General features: G+C 37.1%; 1 protein-coding gene across 1 annotated transcript in view; it reads right to left on the reverse strand.

Annotated features, from left to right (window-relative positions):
• Nucleotides 1-644: 644 nt before the first annotated feature.
• LOC135314033 (hornerin-like) overlaps nt 645-16,983 on the reverse strand; it is a 138,398-nt gene continuing 122,059 nt past the window's right edge. The window contains exon 57 of the mRNA XM_064455707.1: nt 645-700. Coding sequence (XP_064311777.1) covers nt 645-700 — 56 coding nt within the window. The remainder of the gene's footprint in view (nt 701-16,983) is intronic.

A 16,983-nucleotide genomic window follows, 5' to 3' on the forward strand; every position in this document is an offset into this window, starting at 1 on the left:
TCAGTGCTCCCCTGTGGATCATTTGGCTTTGTATCCATGTACATAAGGTGTGAATACTAGTGCTTGCTGTTTTTTGCAGTACAATCCAATACCCTTGGGAAGAATGCAAGTAAAGACTTAAAAAAATATCACTACCTTTGCCATATAAAGTCATGCTTTGTCATTGGCCAATCTGTATCAAGTCAAAAAACAAATTTTTAGCAATGTTTTTGAATTCTAAGATAACAAAAGTTTCTTGTGAGTCTGCTTCAGCTTGGTGATATATGCAACTTAACACTTGAAAAAGCACCTGCACAACAGCAGTAGCTTGTATGAAAAGGCACAACACCACATAGGTACAGAAGATATGTATACAGTATGATATACAAGCAAAAAATTACAAGTCTGCAAGCTGGGTACTCAGCCAATAATTAACATAGAACTTAAACTACTAAATCTTTTCCTAAAACACTACGGGGATGAAAGCCCAATTCTTTAATTTATGTCAGAGAAGTGATTTTAATACTTGTGACATAAGATGGCAGCATTCATTTTATAACATAAAGCTGATGAGTACAGGTTGGACAGTTCTATGTTATAAGACATAAGCAAAAAGCATTACCTGGGAGACAGAATACAGGTACACTTTAACTGTATTCCAGAGTCTAGGCTTTCTTTCTTTCAGAGAAAGTCCTGCTAGGTGTCAAGGCCACAAAGAACCCTGCAAGACAGGAACACAATGAAAAAAAAAAGTCAATAACTGTGCTTGAGTTTTCAGAAAATTAGCATCAACTACTTATAAACAGAAGTATTCCATCCTTTCAGTAGGCATTACTCAGATCAGCCATGACACCATTCCTGTTAACATTACTAGTAATTTATTTGTTTGGATCATGAATATATGATCCATATCATGAAGATATGACATATGGACATGTCTTTACCAGGTTACTACAGTTGATGGGGTTGAGCTTTCCACAGCAAGTAAATGCTGCAGTCAACATAACAAAATTAATGCCTAGATTTTTTTAGACAAGCTAGCAGTTCTGTTTTACTAAGCAACTAATCTATCATAGCCAAAACAGATGATATTTCCAGTATATCTACAAAAACATTAGTAGATTATCATTTGTAATATGATATTAATTGTGCTAGCTAGTAAACCAATTTAAAGCATAGGTCAGAAATATCCACTGAAATTCTTAACAATCAGATGGCTCAGTCATAGTGATACTGCTTGTTAAAAAGATAGTTTTGTTCACACAACAGTTCTGAGAATGGCTGGGTTTTTTTCAAACATGGGAACAGGAGGATGATACTGAATTTTTGCATTTGGTGTTCAAATACTTATAAATAGGAAACAGAAAAGCAAATATCAGTCTTTTCATTAAAATTCACAAATGAGGAAAGAAACAAATTAGCAGTCAATAGAGTGCCTAGCTCCAATTGAGGGTTATTCCACATGACTGTTTTCCAGTCTGCCTTCACCAGGTACCACCCACTTACAATCATCCTTATTTGTCTGATCAATAGCTATTGTATTTTTGGCACAGAGATAAGGGGAATAGCAGAGAAAGCCAAAATGTTCAAACAAGCAACAGTTGGGAGAGGATTGATAATAAACTGGAAGTGCAGTGAAAATTTATTATCAAACTGATAATCCAAAACCTGCATTGCAAAAATTTTAGGAAATTTAAACAAATGCATTAACAACAAATGCATTGAGGTAATTACAAATAATTCCTGCAATAGATTTTGCAATTTTAAAACATCTCAAAGTTGACCTCCAGTAATTGGTTTCCCCAGTACACCTGCTCACACGAGGAGCTGGGGGAAAAACAAAAACACAGACAAAAAGCTTTTCATTCAGAAGCTTACTGGCAGTTAAGGCAAAACTGATATACTTAAAACTATCCTTACTGTAAGTGAATTTCTAATAAATTTGGTATCCAAAATGCATATTTAAAGAGAAAAAATTCCTCAAAATTAGAGAATTAGTGACAGATAGTCTGGAAACTAGAAGATTCTATATTTTAACTCTGTATTTTGATATCGCTGGTGAGATATGTTAACGTTCAAGTTAGGCCTGTACTGTGGGCTCAAGAGGGAGATGGAAGCAGTCCTGTGGATTTGTGAAATGGGGATAAAAGGAAAAACAGGAAAGAAGAGAGGGCAAACAGTAATGTAGCTGCAGAAATCTAGGGATATGCTAAACAGCAAAAAAACCAGGGAGGTAGCATTTGGGGGCCTGCCAAAGAGAACAGTTGAACAGGGATGGTGGTGCAGACTGCAAGAATGGTTCATAAAGATTTAGGAGTCACTGCTTTAGTGCATGTGTGCACACGTACGTGCATATTCTCCTCCACTGGTTTCTAGGCATAGCTCTCAGTCGTTAAAAAGTGATCATTAAAGTGTGACCTGTACACTTTGAAGCAACAAAGTAACTTCAGGCATCTTAGTTCTGTTTGAAAATTCAAAATCCTAACAAAAAACAGGCAAAATTGTGACCTTCTTCCAGAAGTACTGTAGTTCTTAGCTAGTAAAAGACCACTTCTTAGTGACTGCCTGTAACTAAAGAAAATACCTGCCAGACCTGTCAATCAGTTTGCATCCAAAAAGTTGTGTTTAATTTCTGAATTTTTAGCTCCATTCAACAGAACTTTCTAGTTAACCAGGCTGATGCAAACATAGCCAAGACTGTCTTCCCACCACAGAAGAACTGTAGCAAGTTTCCAGTTTACATCTACAGACAGACAACAGCATGACACAGGAACTGAGAAAATGAAAATTATCAGTGTATACACTTATAAAATTTTATAAAATGTTATAAATTATATAAAATGTTATAATTTTATAAAATTTTATAAAATGTTATAAAATTACAAAATTAATATTTTTAAATTACAGTAGATAAACTAAGTGAAATACAGGTAACACTTCCATAGTTCAAGACAGAATGTCTTCAAAGATACTCTAAGAAATTTATAAGAACACTGTTTATTAAGCTGCTTTAATAAAAAAAAAGTTTAAAAATCTAACAATGAAACTAATTAGTCAAGCATTTCTGAATTAAAAGACTATTATAAAGGAGATGGAGGCAGAGACAGATGGAATAAAACAATTCTCCAACACTTGCTAAAGGCAAATGATATACAACTCCTACTTACTCCATACTCTCTAGACTTGACCTGTGCTTGCCTGGTGAACTAAAAACTCCCTCAGTTTCAGCATACTTTCACAGCTGTTTCATGTCCAAATCAGAAGAAATATCAATAGGTTTTAATGGAAACTTCAATTTAAACAATCATTTTGCCTTGCTTCAAGTTAATTTCTTAAAGTTAATGGATGTGGAAAAGAAATACACAGAAAAAAACCTGCAGCTTTATAATACATCCCTTTTTGCCCTTCATTCATGGTTAAATCAACCTTGTCACCTGCATATCTTGTGCATGAAGAGGCCATTTTGAAAAAAGAACATAATGTTTTATTAAAAGTTTTGCCTGTTTTTTTTCCCCACCATTTAATTGCTACTGATGTGTTAAAACAGGCTAACTTACTGGATTTAAACTAATGTCTTCACAGGTTTCTCCAGTCATACAGTTTAACTTATGGAAGAAACACAGTAAAACCTGCTCCAGTTTGCTTCATTAGCATGAAAGCATGAGTGCATCCTGTGACAATGGTTCCACATGTATTAAAGAGAATTTTAGGGATAATGGAATACAGCATGCTTGGTAGAAACATGTAGACTGACAGAATATTACTAGGCCAGTCACAAGGGTTTAATGGCAGTTAAAAAAAAAAACAAAACCTCAATGTTGCAGCAGAACCTTACTGTAATTAAGCTGCATGTGATGAAAGCCAATCCTGGCAAAACAGTAGCATGTCCTTAGAGATGGATTTAATTTAACTGGATTGATTGTGACAATTGACGAATGAAAGTATTTGAAAGCAGAACATTTTGGAAATGTAGAAACGTTCTGTACATTACTATTTGTGTGAACACATTATGAAATTTGCTACTGTGTCTACTCTGCATATTAACTTGCTCCCATTTGCTGGTCTTGCTCTCCTGTTATGTGTTATCATTAAGAAAGCAAAAAATCTGGGAAAATTATTAGTTCTGAAATCCCGTTAATTATAGCCTGCGGGTACTAGCATAATAAAGGTAATGAAATAGACTATTGGTATAAGCAGTTACAGTAACATTGTCAAAAACAAGGATAAGCTACTTTTAGAAAATATGTTTTATATGAAAATTAGTTTTTATACTTTCAGTGATCACAAGATTCCACAAGCTTGATTTTCAAGCAAAAATAGAAACAAAAGGAATTCAATTTATATATAAAGAATTAGTTTTACACAGAAAATCTGATCAAAAGCAAAAAAGGCACTTCTGGTTTCCCTAGGAAACTCACTATTACACTTGGTCCCAAGCTCCCAGCTTCCATTCTTAACCTACCAGTCCTGCTGAAAATATTTTTCTAGTTCTGGCAATATATTCCATTAGCAAATCTCAGTCTGAAGGCAGCTTGGAAAGTTCTGTAAGGTTCCAGTGGTGTCCATCATCTGATGTTGTAGAAATGTGCCTTCAGATAAGATTTGGGACTACAAACATACACCGTGCCAGCTGTTACAAAACCAGCAGAACAACAACAACAACAAGTATTATTAGAAATAACATTAATAAGAGAGCCAGAGGGATTTAATGGACATATTAAGCTGATTTAGGCTAAAGAGATTTGGTTTAAAGGAAAATTCTAATATTTCAAATGAAGTATGAAGTTCTCATTGGAGTATTTTAACATGCCAACAACAATTACTTTGCCCTGAATAACACGCTGATAGATGATGCAAATGTGATGCCTCTAGTTGCACTGCAGTATGAGTCACTAGCTGAGATAAAGGAACAGAACAGAACCTCAGCAATACTGCTAAAAGCTGTAACGTACTTAAAGTATGCCTACTCCAGTGTTGCAGTGAGAATAATACTTTCCTCCTCAGCTGAATTTTCAGTGTACTGAATCTTCAACTGTGTAGTCAGTGCCTAGTCTGTTTTCTCTCTGAAAAGCCAAAGGAGCTACACAGTAAACATGCTATAAAATCTATATTCCGTGCCTTTCCCTACCATTTTCAGACATGTTTATGGAATTCCACATCAGCTCTTATATGGGAAAACCTTTAGAAGACAGTGCATTTGTACAGACGTATGTAAATAATGCGTAGACATAATTATAAAAGTGAGATAGGTGAGAAGCTTAATTTGCATTGCAGAGCAGGTAAAAATGCACACTGTGGAAAGAAGTCCGTTTGAAAATGTGAGTGTCAGACTGCCTTAAAACCTCATCCATTTTGTTATAAGCTGTGGATATTGTATGCATCACAGGCAAACACAGTCTCAGGATGGATGAGAAGGGGAAACTGGATTGCCACTGACCTTCAGAGCAGATCAAAAGATGACAGGACCTTTATTTGCCTCATCACTGCAAGTCCTGCCTGAGGGTATGCACATAACACAAGGTTTCACACAGATAGGGGTTTATACTGCCTAACTGCTGTGCAGCACAAACAATTATTGATGGTTTCCCACAACTTGTGCATACAGTCAGGGAGGGCTGAGAGAAGCTGGAAAAGAGCAGAGGATAAACAAATGCCCTCACTGAACTAGCGACAGCAAAGACGGCTCCATGATGCCAAATGGCTCATGTACAGAATATTTTTTCAGTAACTGTATCTGAAGGCATGATTATATTTGTCCATCAGATTGTCCTATATTTATGACAGACGGTTATGAGATTGCATACCATGTTATGGCTATTCCAAATACCTAAGGATTTTTCAAGATGTAGGTGCCTGAGTCAATAAATACTTGTAACTGCATCTTTAAAGTGTAAATTTCTTTAAAGGTTTTGCTGAGTGAGTCATTCCTCTATGTCCCACAATAGGTCCAAAATAAATCAATAGTCATATTATTTCTGTTGGATGTATCTTATGGTGAAAGAAAAATGACTGAAAGAAATGAGGCATTGAGACCTCAATTAAGAATGCATCTTGTCAATTAATGTCCACTTTTGTTATGTAATCTTTGTGAAAAAAGGTTTATGGAAATAGTTTTCAAATAAATGGAGGTTTTTACTATCCTGAAATACTTTGCAATTAGTTTTCATATTTTCATTTGATCTTTCAGACAGCATTGTTTTAATTATTTTAAGTATTTGTATTCTTCCATGCCAAGTTAAATCTCAGCTTTTAGAGTTTTTTATACTGTTTTTTTTTTTCATAATCTTGTCCTACTGCAAATAAGTAAAGCTTTGAAACATTAACAACTAATTTTGTAACTGCTATCCTGTTTATTTGTATCCCATCTCCATTTTCAATATTTTGAGGCTGTAGAAATGATCCTCTGCAATGAAAAAAGCAGGTCATAATTTTACTTGCAAGTATAATGAAAGCAATCCACGCTCAAGGCTTAAATACAGCTCTATCCTACAGGTATTTTGCCTGAGTCACTTAGCTGAGGATGGTTTAAGTTAATTTATTTTAAGCTTTAGTAATATAAATCAAAAAGTTTTGTAATCACAACCAAATAAACGCGCAGATTATCTACAGTCATGTCTTCCTTTCCCTGCCATTAAGACAAGTGAGACAAAATCTAAAAATTTCGTAATTTTTTTCAACTCGGCTACTATAAGACGAAATTGTAGAGAACGTAGAACTGGATTAAGCAAAACAGGTAACAACTTAATTTTAGACACAAGAAACTATTCAGGCTGACATTGAGTTCTCATGTTCTTACGGATTTTTTTTTTTTATTATTTGACTTTTAATTCAAAATGAGCTTCAGTATTGGCACTTATCTAAGAGCATCCTTCAATTCAGGAGAGCCAGAAAGGGTTAAAAAAAAAATCACCGCCCACAAAAGATATGCAGTCCCTAATCTAACACATCTTACTTGTTGTACAACCTGCCATCTTTCTAATAAACCTGGGATAATCGTCATGCCATCCATCAAAGCATAAACCATTTGTGACCTCAGTAGTCAGCATTGCCACCTTGCCATAAATATACCCCCAAAAGGGATTAATTCTATCTTTTCTTTACTTCTTTGAACTCCCCTTAGAGAAATTCTAGTCCGATTACATTATTTCACGTTCTTTTTATGGCCCTCCTGTTAGAACTCTAATGTGACTGCTTCATTAAATAAACTGATTTTAACATAGGTGGTCTAAAGCAGGTATAAAATATTTATCCAGGACTTAAGTGATGAAGGAAGGCTTTGCTCCAGTAAAGGTTTAAAGAATTAAAGCTATACTTAAAACAGTTTGGAAAGTTTTGTCAATAAGGCATTTGCTTACTCCATCATCTGACATTGCTGCCAGGGGGAGAAAAACCCAGGGGAGCCACTGACACTCAATTGTACAATATTTTGATTATGAAAAAATAGGACCTAGTAACATGGATGTCTGTAAAGGCGGGGTGAGGGTGGCAGGGTGGGGGTAAGACATTTGAACACATTTAAGTGTTTCCAAAAAACCACTTAAGTTTCCTTAACTCAAAAAAAATCCCCCAAACCTCCCAAAACTCCGAACCACTCAAACCAAAAAACTGCATATTTTCTCCCTTATCAGATTCTGCAGATAAAATATATAGTACACCAGGAATACTGCCTAGGAGATATATAGTGGAGGACAGACTATAGATCCCTAAAATAATTGTCTGAAACACGTTCTACACTCAGCCCCGAAGTAGATCAGGGAAATATTATGTAAGCAGGTGCATTATCACTGGAATGTCATATGCTATTCCTCATAATCATGGTGTAAAAATAAATACTTGAGATAGGCTTGAGCAATTGAAATACAGACAGCTTATCCTTGACAGAGCACCAAACATTAACCACCAAATGACATCTTTAAGGAAGAAACATCCCTGACTGATTCCATAGGGGTTTTTCCTCCATTTTAAATAAAGGAAAACTTTATGTAAGTTTATTTTGTGAAAACAGAAACATCCACTTATTGCCATGTATATATATGTTTAGTCTCACTGAATGGATTTTATATTAATTTGTTATTTATATTTCTCATCAAGTTTCATGACTGCAAATGTTATCCTTCTGTGGACTGTCTCATGATCTTATGCTATCTGAATCTTGTGTAACACACTGATTCTCGTACTCCTGGGTGGAGGCGTGTGTGTTTTGGTTTAACTCATAGAATAGAATCATAGAATCGTTAAGGTTGGAAAAGGCCTCTAGGATCATCAAGTCCAGCCATCAACACCATGTCTCCTAAACCATGCCCTGAAGTGCCACGTCTACACATCTTTTAAATACCTCCAGGGATGGTGACTCCACCACCTCCCTTGGCAGCCTGTTGCAATGCCTGACCACTCTTTCAGTGAAGACATTTTTCCTAATATCCAGTCTAAACGTCCCCTGATGCAGCTTGAAGCTGTTTCCTCTTGTTCTATTGCTAGTAACTTGGGAGAAGAGACCAACACCCACCCCACTACAGCCTCCTTTCAGGTAGTTGTAGAGAGTGATAAGGTCTCCCCGCAGCCTCCTCTTCTCCAGGCTAAACAACCCCAGTTCCCTCAATCTCTTCTCATAAGACCTGCTCTCCAGACCCTTCCACCAGCTTTGTTGCCCTTCTTTGGACGTGCTCCAGCACCTCGATGTCCTTGTACTGAGGGGCCCCAAACCAAATTAATGTTTTCAGCATTAAAATTAATTGTGTAAATTAATCATTCATATTTTGGTCATTTGGTTGAAATAAAAATTTAATTTAATGATAGTTTTACTAAGGGTAATTGTTTTGATCCAATTTGCCTTTAATAGAGAATGACTTAGTATTAATCAGTATTTTGAATGACTGTCTTCACCAAAGGAGCTAAGCAAAGAAATTCTATTTTAAAGTAAAATCCAAGCATGAACAGAGGAGGAGTAGGTGATGCAAACATACTTTATTCACATCCTATACCTTCTGTCCTGTAAGTAAAGTAATTTAAATAAAATAGATGTTCTCAAGAAATAACTCCCCCCTTGAAGCAGACCTATGAACTCAAGTAGTTGAAAGGGACTCAGGTAAGCTTTAAATTTTGATTTTGTTTTTTTTTTTTTCATAAAGCTGATCATCACAGAACAAAACATACTAGTTTACATTAGCCCAAAAGTAGATTTACGTTTGTAAATAATTTATTACAAATGGAACAGACTTCTTGGCTCTTAAAGATTGTTGGTTTTTATATTTTTTTTTAATATCAGCCTTCATTTCAGTTTGTAGGCATTGATTGATACCTACAGATTGATATTGTCTCTTGCTGGTGTCACAATACAAGGCAATGAACAAGTTAAGATTTGTATCCCTACATAAAAATAAAAACTAAAAATGGAATTTATATGAAAGCATAGTGTTTTCAAGGCTGAAGTCCAGCAAAACACTTACATACACATACGCATTCTCAATTAACTCGGTGAAACTACCTCTGTGCCTTAAGCGCTTTGCTGGATCAAGGCCATCTGAAAGATGAATTCTTCCCCTAGGATTGTTCAGAAAAGTCTGTATAGCTCTCAAGTCTCTGCTCTGTAAATATTTAATTTCCATTAAATCCTATTCAGTATCTACATTCCAATCTACTTTGTAACAGTTTTCCTTTCAATAAATGTTTAACATGTAAAGTGTATTTATAAATAAGTGAACGAAAGAGGAGATACTATAAAATTCATAATTGTCTGGTATAACTCAGCAAAGGTGAGTGGAGCCATGAGTCAGCCTCTGTCTGTGACAGCTGCATAACCACCAACTGACAGAGAGGCAAAGGAAAGGCTGCAGACATTAAAAAATGGCTTGAGAAAGACTGGGAATATGAAGAATTCATAGAATTCTACAAGGATTTCATAGAATATGAATTCACCGTCAACATAGTCATAGCCCTCCATGTTCTCCATGTTTCTTGAAGTCTGACAACTCCGATCCCTGAATAAACTGAGGGCTGCCCCCTTTGGAACCATCTGTGACTGGTGGGGGGCAGCTGAGGGGCTCCTCGCCCCCCGCCGCAGCTCTGGGCCCCCAGGGTTGGTTCTGCCCAATGCAGCACACCAGATTAATTAGACAAAAGATGATTCATTTGGAAGTGCTGTTCTGTCAATGAAGGGCCTCTGGTGGATAGATTGCTACCTTAAAGCAGCAGAAAATGTGGGTAGGTGTGGATTGCCAGGAGATAAGTAAGATAAGTACGTGAAATTACATTTAGGACTTCAAACTCCTTTTTCAAATAATCTCGGGAACCTGTAAGAAGGAAGGCTATTTGTGTGGTAGCTTGTGAGGGCAGGCTAATAAATCACACAAGAGGTTTCAGCAGTTAGCTGGAATTATTTTGAGACAAGTTATGAAGTATTTGGGATCCTTTAAAGATGACAAAGTCAAAAATAAATACAGGACATGAAAAACTGAGGTCTCTATTGAGCTTGTAAAACATAATCACAAAAGCTTCAGAATACTTACACAACATGCTGCATTTAAAAGTAATTCCATATTCTTAGAAAAGACAAACTGTGTGAATGATCTTCTCTATGAGTGAAAGCCCTCAAAAATATGTTATTTCTGAGGGGGAAAGGGAAAATACTTGAGAACTGTGATAAAGGCCCTCATCTGTCCTTCCCTTACCGTGCTACACAATGAATTAATGAAATATAGAGGGTTTGCCTTAGGGAAATAACAAATACTGCCTTACCAAAATTCTCTTAAACTTGAGGACTATGAATTGATGCCAAGCTACTGGAACGAATGTTTTTCAGTTAGTCTCAGTAAAGCTATCAATTCCTAAGTGAAAAGCAAAGAAAGAGATCTTGAGTAGTTCTTCAGTTGCACAACACAGAAAAACAGCTTAACTAGGGAAATCAGTGCAGTGCAGTCAGAGTACAGTGAAAGGGTGGTAAAAGAAAAATTTAGAAAAAACATTAAAATTCCAGGGGTGACATTAATAATAAATTCATACTTTTGTAATTGCATAACAGGTCTACCCAAATTTCTCAGTGCTTCAAGTATTAATTAAGCAATATAGTATATCCCTGGTAGGAGAAACTGATACCCATTTCACCGAGGCACCAAGAGGTTGAAGCATGATTATGCTCTGGATTTTCATTTTGCTGTCTTTCTGGTAGTCTGGGAAATTGTACTTTGATAACCTCTAATGGCTTTGCATGGACTCATTCAAAACTGATAAGAGACACTAATTTTAAAACACAGTGTACTACAAATTCAGTGGATTACTGATGCAGTAAAGCAGCTGAATTTAACTCTCTGCTTCCCACATAATAAGTCAAATACAGTTTCTTATTATTTTTCCCAAGATTCTGAATTGTCATAATGCAGCAAGATTCTGTATTTTTTATCAAATAAAAGGATATAGTGAAAGTACTTTGGTAGGAGCAGACCCACATGTGCATGTCACATGTCATAAAAAAGCACATATTGAAACAAAATGTGCGTAGAAGGAAGCTGTAAATCACAAAACTATTAGATTCAACAAGAGAGAGTGGGCTAAGAGAGTTAATCTCTTTCTCTTCTACATTCAGCTCACCTTCCTTCTTCCATCACCCTGCTCCCAACCTATGCTCTCAGACCTTGCTAACAGTGTCCCAGACATTGGTTTCTTTGCTGGGCTAGGCACTTTGTCCTCATTCCCTCCTCCCATTAACTTTAGTCAGTGTAGTGCAGTGCAGCACAACTGACAGAGTCAAAGCTATTTTAGTTAGGATCTCATCCTCTGTACAACTTTTCCTGCAAATCCTATTTCTTGACACCAGCTTTGATGTTATTTTAATCCTGTCCAAGCATACTAAACACAAAACACTCCTCACGTCTGCATACACAGCTCACCACTCAGTTGTATTAGTGTGATAAACCTCCTCCTGTTCCTTGTATTTAGGATCTTCCTCATTTGCCATTTATTCTTCAACTTCTTTTCCCAGTCCCCCAGATACTGTGAAATGTGAACAACTCTCATTCCATACTGATGGTTACCTTTGCCTCCAGTTGCTCTATGTAGTTTCTTGTTTCAGATCCTTTCTCTTTCTTTAGCTATTTGCCAGACTAGTCTTTGTTAAGCAAATCCTCTCATTTTGTTTAGGGTTTTTTTTTTTTTTTCTGTCATCCTCTCTTCCATTCTTAATATTGTTTAGTTTCTTCAGTGCTGATTTCTGGAACAATTAGCATCTACTTATTTGACGACCTTCTCTCCGTATCAAAATACATAGCTTCTTTACCCCGTCCTTTCAATATTAGCATACAGCTGTATTTGCAACATCGAATTTCTCAGCCTATGATACAAGTGAACACCCCACACCTGAAAGTGTGCATTCTGAAGCAAGGGAACAAACACATTGCTAAATTTTGCATCCATGCTCCTAATCCCCAGAGAAAACAAAGGCTACATTGAAACTCATCATGAGCTTGTTGACTTTCCATTCAGGCTGCCATTACCTTCTGTGACCATACTGGTCGTCTTTCCTATTTAAACCTGGCATCCATATCCCCCACCACATGTTGCCTCATAAAGCACTCCACTCATCTAGCTTCTTTAAGGAGATGGCACTTGACAAAGCTTCCTGCCACCTCTATGCTGTTAACCCTAATCTTCACTGTGTTATACAACATAAGTTTCACCAAATTTTCCGAATATTACTAGGCAGAAGCTCTGCTACATATATGGCTTTTGTGCCGGTAAACTATTTACTGTCTCCCACTTTCGCTATTAACACTACAAGCAAGTGGGGTTATAAACCCCACTATAAAACCAGAGGAGTTTAGGGCTTTTGACCCTAAATCTATCTTGCAGTCAAACTAAATAGGTCCAAACATGAAAATCAGCACTTTATTTTCTTTCCATTTTCAACCATCCCCTTAAGCTTATCCCCACACCTGTAAAACAGAATTTTGTAACAGTTTTTCATATGAAGTACCTGAACAGAAATTTAAAGCAATTAAAAATTAACTGCACTGGAATAAGTCTGAAAATATTTTGTCCCCCACAGTTGATAGAGTCCCTTTCACCATTCATGGTCCCTAAAAAGCCTGTGGTTCAAAGTTTGACCACAAAACTCTAACCTTTTTTTTTTTTAAGTGGTATCTTTAAACCACATTCCTTTATCTTACACATTATACTTTGCTATGTAAGGAAGTATAATTATGTTTGTATTGCTGAATATGCTATTTCCAACTAAGGCTTGCTATGTCAGAACTGTGTTCTGTGTGTGAATAATCATATTATAAGTTTCATCAGAGCTCTTGGCTTATTAAAAGCTCCTGCCTGGAGATGATCCCAGCCCTGATCTGGAGAGGAGGGTTGCTGCTAGGCCCACCCTCAGCTCCTGAAAGCAGACTCAGGCCCTCATCACTGCAGAGTGGGAAGGGAGGAGCAAGACACCGCTGAACTATGGTAGTGCTGTACAATGCCTAGTGCTATGCGGGCTCTGCAGTGGCCTTGTAGAGTTAAAACTTCCTGCTCATGCAGCCAAAGATGGGAATGTGATTGTTTCTGTCCTCTTCTGTGTTCCTTACATAAGCCATGCCCTTGTTAATGCCCTGGAGGATGTTTTTTCCAAGTAGCTCCTGAAGCCTGAATACAATGTCCCAACCAGCAAAGCACTGCTGGCACAGCTCTGCAGGCTTGGCAGGCAGGCACAAAGCCTACATGGTCACACAGAGATACCTCAGTAAACCCCAGGGTAAAGCCACCACTTAAACCCTCTTCACATTCATAGCAAGGGACTGAAGTGGGGTGTACAAAACCTCTGGGTCACGAGGAGCTGGATTCACCTCAGCAGTACATGCTCCAGGCGGGAAGGTCAGCAGCACAGCCCCCCAGCCCCAGTGTACAACACTGTACGGAGATGTGGGGATACAGATGATCACTAGCTTAAGCAGCTTACAGTTTAGTTGAGGCATCAGCAAACCTTGTGTTAAAACTTCACGTTAAGTTTTTAAATGCTAGCATTTGTGTGTTATAGACAAGTCTGAATTAATGGAAAAAATTCTAGTCAAACTGGAAACTAAGTGCCTTGATCCTGTATTCTGATTTACACATGGAGGTAAACATACCAAGACAGGATCCTGGTGAAGACAACACATTTTGTTGGAAGTCGTGTGGATCAGAGTGCAGAGCTGGAGCCATAGCTTCTCACTACAAAAACAGAGTTTCAGAAACGTTTTGAGCATTACTAAAATATAATAATGAGAATGAGTAGGCTGAAAGGCACTTATTCACACTGAAACCTTCACTGTTTGATTCTTAAAAGTATTGGTGTTAGTATCCTAACTATGGAAAGCAATTTTGTTCAGGGCAAGAATCATTTCTGTTGCTTAGTTACCCTACTTTTTATTTTAAAAGAGAAAACTCATTGCATTGTTACATAAGCAGCAGTGTTACATCCATCCCAAGAAAAACAGGATAGAAACCTGCCTTACTGATAGGAGGGGTTCAATGAATAGATTTACATAAAGAGCATAGAGTTTGTTTCAATTTTTTCTTTTGCACATGACTCTGCTCCAGATGGTCTGAATATGTTCTAGATGTAAATGCTACAGCAAAATATGCTAGCAAGAGAAAAGACGATGGAACCTCAGAAAATTCTTTGGTCTCTTCTGCCAACATAAGAGAGATTAAAATGTGAAGAGTTAGATATATTCTGTCCCAAATGCTTCCTGCTCACCAGGAGGAGCTTTCTTTCTGTCCCATCGTTGCCTGTTAAGAAAAATAATAGAACAACCAACAACAACAAAACCCAACAGTGAGTCAATGTCATTAACAAAACAAGTCTTTCTCGCTTTGTCTTTTCTGGTATGATGAACCACTCATTGCAAATTAAATTGTTGCTTAATTTTCAGTTTAGAAGTTCTGTACACAAACCGACATATAAACAAGTTTTATATCTTTATCATTAGATGTGGATAATTAAATACACATAAGATTTGAAGGAAAAGAACAAGGGCCAATGAACAGATTTGGAACCTTGGTATTCTTCCTGCCAGATATCAGGACAGGTCTCGATCAACATAAAGCCTGTTAAGCAATGCTATTGTAGTATAATCTTATTAACTTCTTAGCTTACTTTCACCTTCAGCATCACCTCTGTAAAATTCCTGACTTGGAAGAAGAAACAAAGAGTTAAACAATATCAACAAAGGTTGTCGTGGTATATCCGTGTGCTGAATTTGGCTGGGGTAGAGTTAATTTTCTTGACAGTGGCTAGTATGGGGCTAGGTTTTAGATTTGTGCTGGAAACAGTGCTGATAACCCAGGGATGTTTTCATTCCTGCTGAGCAGCGCTTACATAGAGTCAAGACCTTTTCTGCTCCTCACCCCACCCCATCAGTGAGCGGGCTGGGGTCGCACAAGAAACTGGGATGGGACACAGCTGGGACAGCTGACCCCAACTGACCCAAGGGATATCCCACACCTTATGACGTCATGCTCAGCATGCAAAGCTAGGGGAAGAAGGAGACGGGGACACACACTCAGAATGGTGGCATTTTGTCTTCCCAAGTAATCATTATACCTGATGGACCCCTGCTTTTCTGGAGATGGCCGAACACCTATCTACCGGTGGGAAGTAGGGAGTGAATCCTTGTTTTTCCTTGTGCACAGGTGTGGCTTTTGCTTTACGTATTAAATTGTCTTTATCTCAACTCACAAGTTTTCTCACTTTTATTGTTCCAATTGTCTCCCCCATCCCACAGCGGGGGAGCAAGCAAGTGGCTGTGCAGGACTTGGTTTCTGGCTGGGGTTAAAACACAACCATCCAACATGGTCATGAAGGAGTACCAGAAATACATAAAGGAAACTATTTTCATTCAAGTAGAATCTTTGGATTTTAACAACATGAAGGGAAGGGAATTATGCTTTACCATGTGACCAGCAGAGATCCATTACTGTCTTGATTTTGGAGATATTCAAAGTTGAATCTACATCCAGCCTGAATAGTGGCATAAAATTCAGGGGGGTATCAGATTTCAATAGATACAGTTTTCTTCCCAAGTCTGAGAAGTTAATTTCCTGTATAAGACATATTTTACTTTATTTAGCTACAAGTAAAGTAAAATAAAGCAACATCACAATGAAGAAAAATCCTGACTAATTTTAGGAGTGATAACAAGTGAAACCTGTAAAACACAAACACATTTTTCTATTATATTATATTCTTGTTTAAAATTGGCTTAATGACTTCTTCAGATCATTAATGATATCTTCAAAAATTAGCATCTTACCAATGAAATGCCATAGCAGTCTTTTAATAATATGAGTCAAAGACTAGCACTTCTCATACCATAGCTAGCTTTAAGTTCTGTATTTATTGAGGGAACTTTAATTGCATATTTTACTTCACTACATCAAATATGGCATTATTAATGCAAATGGGATTTGTTTTGGTAGAAAAACAAAGTAAGAAATTGGCATCTTAGTGCTAGCAGTGAAAGGCTAGCAAATCCAAAAGCAGATTCATTTTTTGGTTTTAACAGATGAGCTCTCTCACAATTACTTCTAATTTTAACCTATTCTTAAAAGGTTGGATGAACCTCAGACACACATATTTACCTAACTGTAAATAAAAGCTGCAAGTAGTACAAATTAATGCTGCACAGTATCAGTATGATCAAAGGCTAACCACACAAGGATCACATTTCTGGTCAATCTATATTTTAAGAAGTGATTACTATTTAGTTTCTAGGAAATAAAACCAGACATTCTATCTGGCTGATTCTGCAAGCCTTTCACATATGACTTCCCAGGATGAAAACCAAGTACAGCATAATAAAGGCAGAAAGATAGTTAAGGTATCTGAATATTAATTCTAGTCCTTAATATGTTTGTCAGATGGAACGCAAATATTCTCAAAAGGAACAGCACACATACTGTTCTAGCATTCTCTTGAAGGCTAATAATGGTACTTCCATTTTCTCTAAGCGAGAGGCAATCTGACTTTAGTAAATGTTGCACTAAGCA

This window comes from Phalacrocorax carbo, chromosome 6 (assembly GCF_963921805.1).
Source record: "Phalacrocorax carbo chromosome 6, bPhaCar2.1, whole genome shotgun sequence".
In the NCBI taxonomy this organism is placed as follows: domain Eukaryota; kingdom Metazoa; phylum Chordata; class Aves; order Suliformes; family Phalacrocoracidae; genus Phalacrocorax; species Phalacrocorax carbo.